This window comes from Elgaria multicarinata, chromosome 7 (genome assembly GCF_023053635.1).
Source record: "Elgaria multicarinata webbii isolate HBS135686 ecotype San Diego chromosome 7, rElgMul1.1.pri, whole genome shotgun sequence".
Lineage (NCBI taxonomy): Eukaryota > Metazoa > Chordata > Lepidosauria > Squamata > Anguidae > Elgaria > Elgaria multicarinata.
Window position 1 is genome coordinate 44,685,753 of NC_086177.1, and position 15,909 is coordinate 44,701,661.

Below are 15,909 nucleotides of genomic sequence, written 5' to 3' on the forward strand. Positions count from 1 at the left end.
AAGATGGCCATGGAGAAGACAAAGAGACTTGTTCTCAATTGCTCCAGAGAGCAGAACTAGAATCACTGGATGGAAATTGCAGAGAACCTGCTTTTGGCTAAACGTTAGGAGGAACTTTATAATGGTAAGAGGTGTCCAGCAGTGGAACAGACCTTTGGTGGAAGTATTTAAGTAGAGGCTGGTTGGCCATCTATCAGGGATGCTGTAGTCACATCCTGAATTGCAGTTCCTACATTCAGCAAAGGTTTGGATTAGACTACCACCAAAGTCCCTTTCAACACTATGATTCTATGAGTTGCATTCTGATTGACCTGGTTCACACAGCATGACAACCCACCATGGGTGATGACAGCAGTTTCTGCAGTATGCCTTATTATTCATGAAAAAGCCACCCTGAGAACCCATGGCTTGTTATTGAGTTGTTCAGGGTAGCTTGTGGTGATGTCCAAACCCGGCAGTGCAACTTCATCATGGGTTGTTAGGATCAACCAGAGAGTCACCCACCAATCATGTAACTTTGCATTGAACTTCTGAAAAACAAGGTACATTAAGGTTTTAAGTACCTTCTGTTTTAGGATGCGACAGCAACGATCACCCATGCGGTTTTCCGCATCAGAAAATATGTCCAACTCTGAAATTGTATTAATTAACAATTTTAACCCTATTCTTCAGCCTTCCCCAACCTGGTGCCCTCCAGATGTGTTGAACTGCAACTTCCAGCATCCATGGGATGCTGGGAATTGTAGTCTATCACATCTGGAGAGCACCAGGTTGGGAAGGGCTGCTACACTTTCAGCAAGCCAAATGTTGCCAAATTGTACAAGTGTAAAAGGCTGTTCGTTTAAAATCAAGCTGTTTCAAATTAGCCATTTCATAGGTTAATCAAAGATCAGAACAGCTTACTTCGTTATTAGGGAGTCGCACAGAGAGCAGAATATAGTTAATATCTACACAAACTATTCAAGTGAGTCAAACTGTTTGCATTTGCATCCTATTCTGGTTTGAAAGGTTTCCTGCTGAAACGTGTTTGAGCTGTTTTGTTCTCAGGATAACAAACAGGTTTGTGCTGTATGCTGAGATGTCAGAACTGAGCCGCATCAGGTTTTTGTGGGCTGAACCAGTACAAGTACTATTTGACAAAACTGTACATTTGGAAACATAGGGCTGAATCGGACTCAACATTAAATGAGTCTTTGCATTTAATGTACAGGTTTTAAAAAGTGAAAAAAGAATTAGCTGGATGGAGGACTTGATCATTATTGGGTTCACAGTAGGGAGGGAGGGGAACTTAACCCTCCCTTGCTCTGCTCTCCCTGAAAATCTCTATTCTGAAGTTATTTTCATTGGGAAGAAATCCCCTAAAGGAGGGGGGCAAAAGGAGACCCCCCCTTTCATTTGCGAAGGTCCTGATAATTATCCATCCCACATTTGCATTTTATTAAAAGCCAGCATGTTAAATGCAAAAGATGCATTAAACACCACATATAGATTGGCCCCAAGTTTGGATATGGCTGCAAACCACGCTGCAGAAAACAGCATAAAGCAATGAATCTTTAGGAAAACAAAAGAAAAAGAGCTGCAGAGCACAGTCACTTGTATGATGAAGGTTAGTTATCCAAGTCAGCCCTACTTGGCTCCAAGTTTATGTGGAATTAGTGTTATTTTAGGGTGCTTCCAGATGGACAGTTTCTAGCATTACTAGGAAACAGACATTTTGCAGCTATCCTGCCTTTCCTTCCTTAATGGGTTTTCTGCAGTAAGAAAAAGGTACAGAAGAAACAGTGGGAAAACACAGCAGGATTACAAACAGAAGGTGTTGTTTCAACCTGCCATAAAATCCTTCAGTTAGACCAAGCAATTACGCAATAAAAGCCTCATTTGGAAACCCCCTTAGTTATACAGTGCAATTATTTTCAGCCACTGACCTGCAGATTGAGATCTCTGCTGCTATCAAGAAATAAAAAGAACTAAGCCTACACTTTAAGCCAAAAACAAAACAAAACCACAAACCAGCAGAACTTGATTCATATTACTTTGAAGATAGGACTTTGAAGAGCAGAGTTTCCATAATGAGACATTGACCTGATTTGTATGCAATGACAAACCATGGGCTAGTTTACCACGGTTTGTTGAATCATGGGTGGTCATTATGTGTGAACCCGGAACTATGGATTAACCACGAACAACCCGTGACTTGTTGCTAGATTGTGAAGTTTAGGCTGTTTAAACAATGAGTTATTGCTACATATGAACCTAGAATCCTGAGTTGTTCATGGGTTGTTTTGCCAGACTATGGAGGCAGTGGGCAAGAGCTTCATTACATGGCAGTACTACAGTGACACAAAATTATTTGGGATACAGGGAGGGAGCAGGCAAAGGAGAAAAGAAACAACCAACCGAGGAACTGAGAAAACAAACCAGGCTTTGTTCGATGGTCTGCTAGACAAACCCTGGTTTAAACAAATCATGGATTAGTGTTACACGTGAATTAGCCCACTGCTTAACAAGAATGGGTTTCAAGAAACAGTAAGAAGTCCCTATTTAGTGGAGTTCAGCCTCCAATTCTGGATGGGACAATAGGCTGGGATGTTGTGGCATGCAGCATCTAAGTCACATTGTGCCACCTGCTTAAATTGAGGTGTGTAACCCTTTTTGCCCCAGGGGCTGCCTGCATAGAAGAGCAGTGGCTTGGGGACCACAAGATGGAGGTGGCCATGGGTGAAAGCAGTGGTGGGGTGAGGAGCACAATTTAAATGATGCCCACCGCACAGGGATGACTCTCCCTGTGTGCAATTTCCCATTGAAATTGCACACCCCCAGCTTACGAAACAGCTGTTCAGTGGGCTGTAAAGAGTGTGATTTACATGGGGAAGATGGCACATGGGAAGGATCATCCCCATGCGCGCCCCCCAAACATCACAATCCCACTTTCCTTGCCTGCCAAACAGCTGAGTATTTCCCCCAGGAGATGCATTAGAGGAGGGATGTGAAGGCTCTTTCAGCCAGAGGGCCACATTCAAATACCAGCATATTAAAGCTCTTAGTGCAAGAAACTGAGCCTTAGGAAAGGCATTTCAACCTCTTAGATTGGGGAAAACTATCAGCAGTCAGAGGAAGGGGGTGGGGTCATCTGGCAAACCGCAGAGGGCTGTGTTGGGACTTACAAGTCAGCTGAATTGCTTGCATGTCTCTTGGCCCCTTCCTAGGCATTTCACATGGTACAGCGGGAGTAGTGGCCAGGCTGAACAGCCAATTTCAGTCCTAGTCACTTCACATGGTTGTGAAAGGTTGCAACAACATGAACAGATGGGGACTAAAATTGGTTGTTCAAGAGCGTCCCTGAGGAAGTGCTCGTTTTGAAACACATTGGGCTAGATAGAAAAAAGTATTTGGGGCACGTGGAGGTCGTGTCTCTTCCTTCTTTCCCCGTGATTAGTGCCTTCCTGTTTTTATTTTCTAGATTTGTCAGTGAACAGTTTGAGGGAAGCAGGGCAGGGCTGGGCCTGCTGCTCAAATTAGTGCTGCTCCAGTGGCGGTATTTTAAAGAAAGCACAGAAGTGAGATTCTGACGGTTACCACTGGTGGAGGAGAGGAGCAAGCTAGTTGTGTATCCATTAGCCACCGAAGGCCCTAAGCAGAGTTGCAGAACGAGTGGTCCTCTGAATGCAGTTGCACTGCAATTCCCATCATTCCTCACTTTGGCTATACTGGCTAGGGCTGATAGGAGTGGCAGTCCCACAACATCTGGAGGGTTGAATGTTTCCCATCCCTGCCCTAAGATGTCTCAGGACATACCAGAATTCTTCGATTCCAACCTTTGCATTTTGACTTACGCCTCTCCAGAAAAACTGGAAACTGAGTAACACTGCTTACACCCTCTTACCACCTTAAACCAGAAGGCCTCTTTGGACTTGCTATCTGCTTGCCCAGCTTCCTCAAGCTGGGACACGTCTTCAACAGTACCAGCAGTTGTATCTGGAGCAGTGTTAAGTTTCAGAGCAATTATCCTGCCATTTTGAAGAGATGGTTCTAAGTCCCAGGGCCATGTGAGAGCAGCGATCGTCTCCAGGCACCACAAGGCAGGAAGAACTCTCCTCTAAAACAGGATGCCGTACGAATAATGAATCCAATTTAAAAACACACTTCTCTCCATGCTGCTAGGATTGTTATCCAGTTCTCCCGACACTACCTTGATGAACACACACGTCTTCCTACCTTCTGTTTCCCGATATCCTTTAGCTCAGTTGTGCCACCCAGCCGTTCAATGTCTTTGGCGGCAACTTCCATCATTCGTCTGATTTCTCCTCTCTTCTCCGGCCATGCTGACACACTCTGGATTGCCACCCACTGGGCCAGCCGCTGTATGCAAATAGTTAAAGAAAGAGGCCAGGGTGACGAAGAGGAAGAGAGACAGTAAGGTATTTACTGGATGGCTTCAATTGGTTTGGTTCTGATTTCAGAAGAGACACACCATAAAGGTCAAAATCCAACTTTTCTGGAGGGAAAACTAAAGCTTCTATTGTCTTGAAGTGTGTATATACCCACAATGTTTTCATTACATTGTTACCCAGTGGTTCTCAAACCTTTTAACATCAAGAAGACTTACTCACTTTTAAGTCAGGGTGGTATCTATCGCAGGAGAATTATGACATACTCCAGTACAGCCCTTTCAGTCTGCGCTAGTCTAAAAAACAGCACAGATCAAGGAACGCCTCTTTCAACCAAGCTAGTACACTCTTCTGGACTCTTCAGGTTCACAGCCTCAACTTACTTGCATGCTGACTCCATTCAACGTGGTTTGACTTTCATGACAATTATCTCTATAAAATAGGGCTGGGCAAACCCTTCAGATGTTTTGGTCTACAACTGCCATCAGCCCAAGCCAGCGTAGCCAGTGGTGAGGGATCATGGGAGTTGCAGGCCAAAACAGCTGTGCATGTTCTTGGCAGGGATTTCCCCCTCGCTCTACAAGGGAAGCAGTCACTGGACATGTTCCATCACCCTCCAAGCTTCTCAGGGCTTGTACAGCCTTAATGCTCCCAATTCCTTGGTTAGCACCACTGAGGGTAAGGTTGGTGCTGATGTGAACATTAGGGAGCAACCCTATATATGTTCAAAAAGAAAAAAAGGTCTACAATTCCCAGCATTCCCCAGCCAGTATGGCTGGATGGGAAATGCTGGGAATTGTAGGACTTCTGTCTCAACAAGCATTGGGTTGTACCCTTAACCATTTTTAAGGCCCACGAGGGGAGGAAGCCTGTGATACTACAACTGGTGCCTGGACCCTCACCCTTGAGATTGGACTGTCGTGTTTTCACCAGCCGATATTCAAAGGATTACGGGACAGCGAGCAGCCAGAGAGAGGTGGTTCTCCAAATAAACGCTTTCCAATCCAGCAAGGCTACAATATTTCCCATGACGTACAGGGTTTAGGGCACGTGGAGCAGCTCTTCTCCCAATTCGTCAACTGAGACGAGCCAAGAACAAACCAATAACTTGCTTCATAGTACTATTGTTTAAGGAAAGGATTTTGCAGCTCAGGATGCACAGATAGGCTTTGCGATCATGAAGTAAGAGGCTCACTGAAAGCAGGGATGGGAACCTCTGGCCCACAAGCTATTGCAAACCCCATCCAGCCTCCAAGATTCTTTTGCGGTTCTCTCTGATCAGAGAGATAAAAAAGGGTATGTAAAGGCAATTAATACCCTGCAAAAAATCAAGTTGCTACAAAGATTTTGAGCTGTGTGTAGAGATGTGAAGGCCCTGAAAAAAACCTCGACAAATTCAGGAAAGAATAAATCAATTTTTCCATTCCCCCCCCCCCCTCGGACTTTTGTTTGTTTGTTTTTTCTGAAAAATTGTACAGCTTTGGATTATGAAATAATTTCTTTTAAAATTTAAGACAAAGTGTTTATTGTTACTAAGCCTTTATCCTCCCTCAGAAATTATTTCTAAAAAACTATGTAATAAGAAGACCTTTATAGAAAGACTAAAGATGTAAAATGTCTGGAAATAATGAAGCCATGGGGAGAAACGCCTTTTAATCATCTCTGTAAGATTCTCAGAATAGTTATTTCTTCAACTTATTAAAATGATTGATCCCATATATCTTACTTATAGGCATTTTGTGATGCTCCAAGTCATGCTCAGTTTTACCAACATGTGAAAAAGAGTCACCATATCATCATATGGAAGACAATGTACATTCCTGATAGTTTGGGTTTTGTTTTACAGAGTCCTGTGTTTCTAGACTTTTCTTTCTCTGCCTCCATTTCTTTCTGCTTCTTGGATGATTCAAATGTTTCAGGGACTACTTCCCTCTGGTCAGACATATACTAGAAACCTAAAATATGTTACGTATGACTTTGTTTTAATAATTACAAATTTATGGAGTTCACTTTTTTTAATTTTTCAAATGTAATGATAATTTTATGAGCAAATCATGTTATATACAAGATAACTTAAGGAACATAAAGGCTGCTTTACATTCCTAAAGCAGCCTTATTCAGCCTGGTGCCCTACTGATGTTTTGAATTACAATGCCCAGCATTCCTGACCAGTAGCCATCCTGCCTGAGCCTGATAGATTCTGAAGTCCAAAATATCTGGAGGGCACCAGGTTGGGGAAGGCTGTCCTAAAGCAACAAAGTGACTTTAATTCGGTAAAGAGTGTTTTAAAATAAGTATTACTTATTTTTCAGTTTCCCCCTAATTTTCTCTTTTTCATCAAAAACAAACACCCCCTCCCCCAGGAAAAAGTTTTTTTCTAAGGGTTCAAAATTCTGGGAATTTTACATTTCTAGCTGTGCTTTTTGCAGCCAGGAAATCCACTTACTTGTGAGTAGACATGCAGAGTCTTAGTACATAAGAATATAGGGCCATGCTGGATCAGACCAAGGGTCCATGTAGTCCATCATTCTGTTCATGCAGTGACCAACCAACTCGAGTGTTTAGGATGCTACTTTAAAATGCTGCTGAGTGTTCCAGTCCTGCTTACTTCTGAGTAGTCATGCGAAAGTCCTGTCCCACTCACTTCTGAGCAGGTTCTACCTACTCTGCCTTTGGCCATGTCCGCAGATGCAATGTGCCCCCCCTCAGACCTCTCTCATTTCTCAATTTGGCCCAAAGGCTGAAAAAGTCCCCCAGAAGAGGCTACTTACCTCAACATACAGATCCTGGTGTTTATCAACATACTCAAAGAGTGTTTCAAGAACAGATGACATTTTCTGATTGGAATAGTGCGGCTGAAAAATCTAAAAGGTGTGGATTTGAAAAAAGAAATCGGGGTGGGGGAGGAGAGAGAAAGAAGATTTAGACTCCAGAGCTTTCAGTGGGCTGCAGCCTCAGCTGACAAGAGTATTCCTTTATACATTACACATTCTGTCTGCCTCTAATCTGTAGCTCTGCAATTTTTAGCGAGGTCATGAGGATATGATAAGCGAGACACCTCACTATGAATCATTCTATGGGTTCCAGGATGGGAGAAAGCGAAGTCATGTCAGCTGCCTACTTTAAATGCTTACGAGTGCAATCCTATGCATGTTTAGACAGAAAAAAGTCCTACAATTCCCAGCATTCCCCAGCGAGCAGAGGATTGTGCCCTAAAGCTCTGCCATTTCAAGGGAAGTTAGTCTCATGACAAACAATGTCAGGAAATAGAACTGAAATATGGGCTGTTTCAGGCAGTCACCACACACATATATTTTCTTTGCAGACTGTACCATGCTTGTGGTCACACAGCTTTGCAAAGAGACTGTTGAGATGGCCAGCAGCACGCTACAGCAGGCTTGCAGCTCAGGATAAACAGGAAACTTCAAAATCAAGCTGTGCTCATCATAATTCAGATGGCTGGTTTGCCATTAATATTTTGCAATATAAGCAGAAGAAAACTGCTGTTCAAGTACATAATGCTGTGTCAACTGGCATCATGTTGTTTTACTCTGTACAGCACCATGTACATTGATGGTGCTATATAAATAATAATAATAATAATAATAATAATAATAATAATAATAATGTTTTCCTCCGACCTGCAGAAATAGATTATTACTGTCTAGCCCCTTGATCTTAAATACATGCTGTGAAATTTATTTATTTATTATTATTTATTATTAAATTTATATACTGCCCCATAGCTGAAGCTCTCTGGGTGGTTTACAAATTCCATATTGAACTGCTTCAGTGATACACTCACTAGTAACCCACTGCCTGGTTTGGAAGCCTCAGTGAAGGGCTTCAAGGGAACATGATTTGCCTTGCCCCAGATTCTCTACCAAACATAGCCTGCGCTTAAGCTCGGGGAGGCAGAAGAAAGGCAAACGTATTTGCTGTGTCGTGTCCCCATTTTATTGTGGGGTTTCCCATGCCACTTTCCGTGCCTGGAAGCCACCAGAAGAAGGGTGTTGAAACTCACCAAGTGATGGAGTCACATGGTCGATACTCTCAAGTGTTAATAGCTGGAAGGAGGAATGACTTCCCACAGGGAAGCTGTGCTCTGGTCCTGAATCTGGAGGACCAAGTTTGGCCCAGTAACAAATCCTTATAGCAGTTAGTTGCAACCAGGCAGGTTGAGTTAAGGACTAGCATATGCTTCTCCTCGGCATCAGAAGCCAAGCACTCTTCCATATCATAGACGGAAGTGAAAGTTCCTCCACTGGACTTGCTCAGCTGAATCCAATATTAAGGGGGAAGCTACTAAAGGCATATAAATCCGATAATGACTAAACACCAACACTCTATATTGAAGACTGGAACTCAACACAGTCTGAGCTACTTAGGATTTAATCTGGAAAACACAACACGTATAGGGAACTATGGGAATGCAGCCCATCACCTGAATGTTTAAATTCAGTTTGTGTCTGCCTTGATAGTGTTCTCTATGGCAGAAGGTGTGGCCCTGCAGATGCTGTTGGATTGCAACTTCTATCAGTCCTACCCAGCATAGCCAATGATACCAGGGATGATGGGAGTTGCAGTCCAACAACTTCTCCAGAGCCACACCTTCCCCATCCCTGCTCTAGGGCAACTCATGCTTGATGAACAGGTTTCTGCAGAAGTTTTAGAGTTTCACTTGCTCTTCTGTTTTCACAGAACTGATCTGTTTGTTCTGGAGTGTCAATGTAACAATGGCAGTTTTTGTTGGCGACTTCATTCCTTTGTCACACTTTAAAACAGTGTTTTAAAGACCATTTTCCATATATGTTCAATGGGCAGCAGTTTTAGAACAGTATAGGTAGAGAGTCATGTAGCCGTGAATATTACCAGAATCAAGTATTCATGTTGTCCACTAATCTGAAGCATGCTACCATGGTCTTCCTCCTTCAGATTCAGGGCCAGAACTCACTACTATGAGTGTGCCACTGAAAACAGTTTCCCTGTGGGAAGCCACACTTTCTCCCAGCTGTTAACACTTGAGACTACTGGCATGTGACTCCATCACTTGGCAAGTTTCTACACCCTCATTCCAGTGGCTTGCTATTTAGAAGAGGGTACGGCTTCAGGCTCTATGTTTCTCCAGGTACACTCAGTTTAGTGAGATCTACAGCATTAAATGGGTCCACAGCCAATTTAATGCCATGAGAAAAAAGGTTTCTCAGGGTAGAAACATTTTTGACTGGGAAGAAATCACATCTCCCCATATAAGCTTGCCTGACAACTCATTCTGTTTCCAAGGTATAGGTCTTTCCAGTCTGATAAAAATACGGGTGGGGCCTTTTTGGTGGTGGCACACATGATTTGAAATAGCGTCTCAAGAGAGATGCCCTTCACTGCATGCTTTTAGACAAGCAGTAAAGACAGTACTACCTGAGCAGATTCTATCACAATATTGTTACTAACAAGTACATCCAACTTTTAAATGTTTGTGGGAATTTTTTGCCTGCGTTTTTTTTTTTTTTTTTAATTTAAGTCAACCTTTTTATTGAAACTTTTAAACTAAAAACTGGGGGAATGCCGACGGGAGCTGGGAAGCATCCATTTCGAGTTAAATCATCTGAGGGAGATGAATATGAAAATGTTTTGGATTATCCAAATGTAGAGGGGGAGCAAATAGGCCATGAGTATATCTCAATACTGTTTCTAACAAGGATGTTACTGCTTCTTTTAAACGTCTGTGGGAATTTTTGCTTGTGGTTTATTTGTTGATTATCTATGCATAGGTTGCCTTTAATTTATTTACTTCAGAAAACTAGTCTGTAAGTATTAAAAATAACGAATAATAGAAATTCTAGAACAATCATTCTTTTTGTCTGTGCTACCCACGTCTGTCGATTGGACTAGCCCCTTGATTAGCACAGCTTTTACACTTTGTGGGTGGTTGGCACATTGGATTAGCCTGCCAGATAACCTATACCTCTTTTACCATCTGCCACCTTAAGACTTGCATGGATATTCAAGTTTTCTACCTCTATAAACCTGACTTCGCAAATAAAATAGAAGGATCCTCAACAGGTAGACTATCTGATACAACTCCCATAATCCATAATCACTGGCTGAGACTTATAGGAGCTGTAGTCCAAAATATCTGGGGGCCACAAGTTTGCCTGTTTTAACAGGTATTACTTGCAGCCGTCACACAAAGTCATAAATCCCTACCTGTTACAGAGGATCTTACAATTCCAGCAGTATTTAAAAACTCAATATTAAAGAATCATGAGACCATGTCTCACACTTCTGGTTTAATCCGCCAGTAATTCTAAGCTTTAATGAAAGCATCTTTAAGTCCCCTGCAATTAGCATCACTGTCTTGTCCAACTGGTAATCACGGCATGCATCTTCAATGTTTTATAGTTTTAGAGCACGAGAGCCACAAGATACTCACAGTGCAATCCTATATAGGACTACTTGGAAGAAAAGACCAGAGTTCAAATAGCACTCACTCCCAGGTAAGCATGTATAGGATTGCCTTAGTTTACTGGAAGCAACACTGTTTATAAAGGAAAAGAGAATGCTCAGGCAAAAAAGAAGTCTGCATGGAGTCCATTTCCTCCTTTTGAAAAAATAACACTATTTACAGAGTACACACACAAATATGACCACACCTGTTCCACATCTGCAAGAATTCCCTGTGACTGTCCTCGACACAATAGGATTAAAGACATGCAACCGCCCCTGAAAATGCCAGTAGGGCTCCATAAAGTTCTTAGGTGCACATGTGCAAGCAAACAAAGGTGGTGGTTGGTGGAGGTGGGAGAATAGAATCATAGAATCATAGAATAGCAGAGTTGGAAGGGGCCTACAAGGCCATCGAGTCCAACCCCCTGCTCAATGCAGGAATCCACCCTAAAGCATCCCCGACAGATGCTTGTCCTGCTGCCTCTTGAAGGCCTCTAGTGTGGGAGAGCCCACGACCTCCCTAAGTAATTGGCTCCATTGTTGCACTGCTCTAAGAGTCAGGAAGTTTTTCCTGATGTCCAGCTGGAATCTGGCTTCCTTTAACTTGAGCCCGTTATTCCGTGTCCTGCACTCTGGGAGGATCGAGAAGAGATCCTGGCCCTCCTCTGTGTGACAACCTTTCAAGTAACTGAAGAGTGCTATCATGTCTCTCCTCAGCACAAGAGGGGAGACATGATACAGCACAAGAGAGAAGGAAAATAAACCTGGAAACAGACAGAGGAGATAGTATGGTACAAGGGGTTGCCATGGGGACTAGAGAAAATGATGGTGGTGTGCCAGTGACAGAGAGTGGAAATACAATTCCCAAAACAAAACTAGCATCAGTAGCTATAAGAGATGAAGGGCAAAGGATAAGGGCCCTTGAAGTGCCCAGTTTCTGGATTTAGCAATGCTGCCCTTTCTTCCTCCTGCTCTGCAGCTCAAGTGCTCCCTTTTGAGCAGCCCATCCAATTCCGTTAGGTATTTGGGTGCATCTTACTTATGGAGCCTTCTGCATTGGTGTGTGGCTATCAAGGGTCATCCCACTATTGCCATCATCAGCCTTCTCCAGTTGCTCAACCCACAGCAGCTCTAGGGGCTGCACTTGCTGTTGTCTTAAATTTCATGGAAATAAAAATACAAGATAGCAGGGAATAAAGGGCAGTCGGGCTAGGGGTGGGACTCTGAACATGCAGACGAATGTGATTTCACCAAGTCAGCGTCGTCGTCCCCTCTCTTTCCTCTATTCTCCTCACCCCAACCTGGTTTTTAGAACATCTGGCTGGTGAAGAGATCTGGAGATCTCGAAAGCTTGCACCTTTTTGACGACCTTTTCGTTGGCCTAATAAAGGTGTTGAAGTAATATTTTAGGATCTGACTTAGGTCAACACGGCTGCCTTTGGTTTCTCCCCGCCCCTCCCCAAAGAAAGGACAACCCTCTTGTCATAGTAAGCGAGGGCCCGGCTTTTGCCTCTGCGACGTGCACGCCCCAGGAAGGGCGGGGAGACTCCACCAAAGCGTAAAGAGAGCATTCAGTCCCCGGGGAAAGGACCCCCAACTCAAGGGAGGGGTGGTGGTTGTTTCTAACTCCCCAGGGAGGAAAACACCGTCGCCTTGGCGCTACTCACCCTCCGGATCGGGGCGGGCCTCCACCGCCGAGCACGGAAGCTGCTGCTGCGGCGGAGGAGAGACCCACAACCCCTGGACAAGATCAGCGCTGCAGCCATTATTCCCACGGGGAAGGTCGTGAAGGGTGGGGGGCAGGCAGAGTGGAGGCTGCAGCTTTAAAAAGGAGGCCCGGGCAGGGGAGGAAGGGATGAGGAGAGAAGCGCAAATCCCTCGCGGCTCCTCCTCGCCATCTGCCCACAAAGGCGGGGAGGGCAGAGGGCAGAGAGGAGCCCGGCAAACTTTGCCAACTTGCCACTGAGGGCTCGGATCCAAGGGGGCCCCAACATCTACAGCCGGAGACGCCTTCCTCTTCCTCCCACCCCTCGCTCCCCATTGCCAGCTGACTCTGGAAGGCGCTGCCGCGACTCACCGTGCGACGCGCCCACGTGAACCCCGGTGGAGGCAGCGGCGGCCGAACCTGAAAGAACAGTCAGCAAAAGCAGCCTGCCTGGACCTTAAAACCCTTTCGTGGGCCCGCCCCTTTGGAACCGCGCGAAGGCCAATCGGCGGCCCTTTCGGCGGCCCGGTTTGCAATCATTGGTGGCCAAGCAGGAAGGAGCGCAAGCCAGAAGGGAAGGAGGCGGGGATGAATGAGGAGGGCAGCGAGCGAAAGGGATCTGCGCGTTGTGACACTTTTGGGAGAAGTTGGGAAACGCATCGATCCGTTACTTAGAACCGTGTTAGGTGCCTTTGCACAGCAGCGTTCATGCGCGTCGGAGAGACTGCGAATCTTCTTGCTCAGAAGGCCGAGGAATGCAAGCCAGGTTTCAGTTCATAGGAACGTAAGGAAGTGGCCTTATGCGGAGTCAGGCCACTGGTTCATCTAGCCCAGGATTGTTCACGCTGAGTGGCAGCGACTCTCCAGGGTTTCAGGCAGGACTTTTTGAACTTGCCAGTCAGGTGGTATACAAATCTAATAAATAAACATCAACTGTGATAAATGATGAAGTTTAATGACTGAATAATGCAGTTATGTGCTCAGGAAAAAGGGCACATAACAGTGCCTCACCATAACATGGTGGATATAGCGGAGCAAGTATTTAGGATCTTTGTATTGATGACTGCTTAAAATAACCACATCTTCTATTGAATCAAAAGTATTTGGTGTCTGTAGTAAGATGACTTTACTGTGATAATGTATTTGATAGTTTAAATTATCCATATGAAGTCCCACTCATGATATTTTAAACTAAGCTACTGAATATTATATGAACATACAGATGTGAAACCAATTCATAGAAACATGGGAAGCTGCCTAAAATTGAGTCAGAGCATTGGTTTAACTTTCTTAGTATCGTCCCTGCTGACTGAGAGAGGCTTTAGACCAGGATCTTTCCCAGCTCTTGCCTGCTGGACCACAAAAACCTTTGTTATTGTTTTCTGGCAACTGTGCAACCTTGAAAGCCTGTAGTAGTGCACCTGTGCTGCTACAATTTATTGGATTTATGTGTTATACATCATAACTGCCCTTACTTTCATTCTCCAGACTTTAATACTGCCATGGCAGCCATTAGTAGGCTTGTCGAACCTGCCCCCTGCCCCGCATTCCCATGCGTATCCTGCACTGGGACCTGCCCCTAACTATGGCCATAGCTAGACCTAAGGTTTATCCCTGGATCGTCCAGGGGTCAAACCTGTTCATCTAGGTGACACAGGGGATCCAGTGCTCAGGCAGGGGCAAACCCTGGATGATCCCAGGATAAACCTTAGGTCTAGCTGTGGCCTATGTCCACTCTCTTAATCCAAACTGAGGCCACTACTGACAGATGAACAAACAGCGGTGGTGACATCAGAACTCCGGACACTCTTGGATGAGACTGATTATCTGGATCCATTTCAGTCAGGTTTCAGGACTGGTTTTGTCACAGAAACAGCCTTGGTCGCCCTGTATGATGACCTATGTTGGGAGAAAGACATGGGAAGTGTGACTCTGTTGATTCTCCTTGATCTCTCAGTGGCTTTTGATACTATCAGCCATGGTATCCTTCTGCGACAACTATCTGAGTTGGGAGTGGGAGGTACTGCATTGCAGTGGTTCCGCTCCTACTTGGTGGGTCGGCTCCAGAAGGTAGTACTTGGAGAACATTGCTTGGCCCCATGGATTCTCCAGCATGGGGTTCCGCAGGGGTCAGTCTTGTCCCCCATGCTGTTTAACATTTACATGTAACCATTGGGTGTGGTCATCCGGAGTTTTGGAGTGCGTTATCATCCATACGTTGATGACACACAGCTCTATTTCTCCTTTTAATCTTCATCAAGTGAGGCTGTGGTTGTGCTAAACCAGTGCCTGACTGCAACAATGGACTGGATGAGGACTAATAAAGTTAAATTTAATCCAAACAAGACTGAGATGCTGTTAGTGGGTGGTTCTTCTGACCGGATAGAGGGTATTCAGCCTATTTGGATGGGGTTGCACTCCCTCTGAAGGAGCAGGTTCGTAGTTTGGGGTTTCTCCTAGAACCATCTCTGTCCCTTAAGGTTCATGTAGCTTCAGTGGCATGGAGTGCCTTCTACCAACTTCGGTTGGTGGCCCAGCTACACCCCTACCTGGACAGGGATAACCTGGCTTCAGTTGAGACTACAATACCTGATGGAACACCTCTCCCAACATGAACCTTCCCATACACTACGGTCAATATCTAAGGTCCTCCTCTGGGTCTTTTCTCCGATGGAAGCTCGGAGGACGGCAACAAGGGAGAGGGCCTTTTCAGTGGTGACCCCCCCAATTATGGAACGATCTCCCTGATGAGGCTCACTTGCGCCAACATTGATATCTTTTTGGCGCCAGGTCAAGACTTTTCTCCCAGGCATTTCCTCCTAACAGCATACATTGAGGTTTTTAACTGACCCAGAATAGTTGTTTTAAATTAGGGGTGTGCACGGACCCCCTGATCCGCCCCGCAGGCCGATCCAAAAATTTCGGATCAGCCCGCTCCGCGCCGCTCCGCCCATAGTCCGCTCCTCTTCGCCGCGGAGCTCCGGCTCCGAATCGGAGCTCCCCAGTGGAGGGGAGTGGTGCCAGGTAAGGCCCCCCTCCCTCCTCTCCCTTACCTGCAGAGACCAAGGGGGAGGGGGGCCTTACCTGCGTCCGCCCGCGGTCCCTCGGCTTCTTCAATTGAGCCCGTGGCTCAACCAGGAAGTCTGGACTTCCTGGTTGAGCCGCGGGCTCAATTGAAGAAGCCGAGGGACCGCGGATGGACACAGGTAAGGGAGAGGAGGGAGGGGGGGTTACCAGGCCCTGCCGCCGCATGGGCGACAGCGACAGCGGCAGGGCCCGTAAACCCCACTTACTTTTCTGGCGGAGCTCTGGATCAAGGCCAAGGATCCGCCTTCACCTTGATCCTCTTCGCCACGCTCTGCCGGCCCCCCA

The 15,909-nt window shown here is 45.4% G+C and overlaps 1 protein-coding gene across 3 annotated transcripts in view; it reads right to left on the reverse strand.

Moving 5' to 3' along the window:
- Window positions 1–12,972, reverse strand: part of CNDP2 (carnosine dipeptidase 2) — a 28,540-nt gene extending 15,568 nt beyond the window's left edge. Inside the window, exons 1-3 of one of the 3 annotated variants that reach the window (XM_063130502.1) lie at window positions 12,910–12,972; window positions 7,160–7,252; window positions 4,216–4,359 (exon numbers count right to left, since the gene is read on the reverse strand). In XM_063130502.1, the coding sequence (XP_062986572.1) occupies window positions 4,216–4,359; window positions 7,160–7,222 (207 nt within the window). In that variant the 5' untranslated portion in view covers window positions 7,223–7,252; window positions 12,910–12,972. Of the gene's footprint in view, window positions 1–4,215; window positions 4,360–7,159; window positions 7,253–9,260; window positions 9,278–12,499; window positions 12,599–12,909 lie in introns of those variants that run through there. The other 2 variants (XM_063130501.1, XM_063130503.1) reach the window with 2 other exon arrangements.
- Window positions 12,973–15,909: the final 2,937 nt, after the last annotated feature.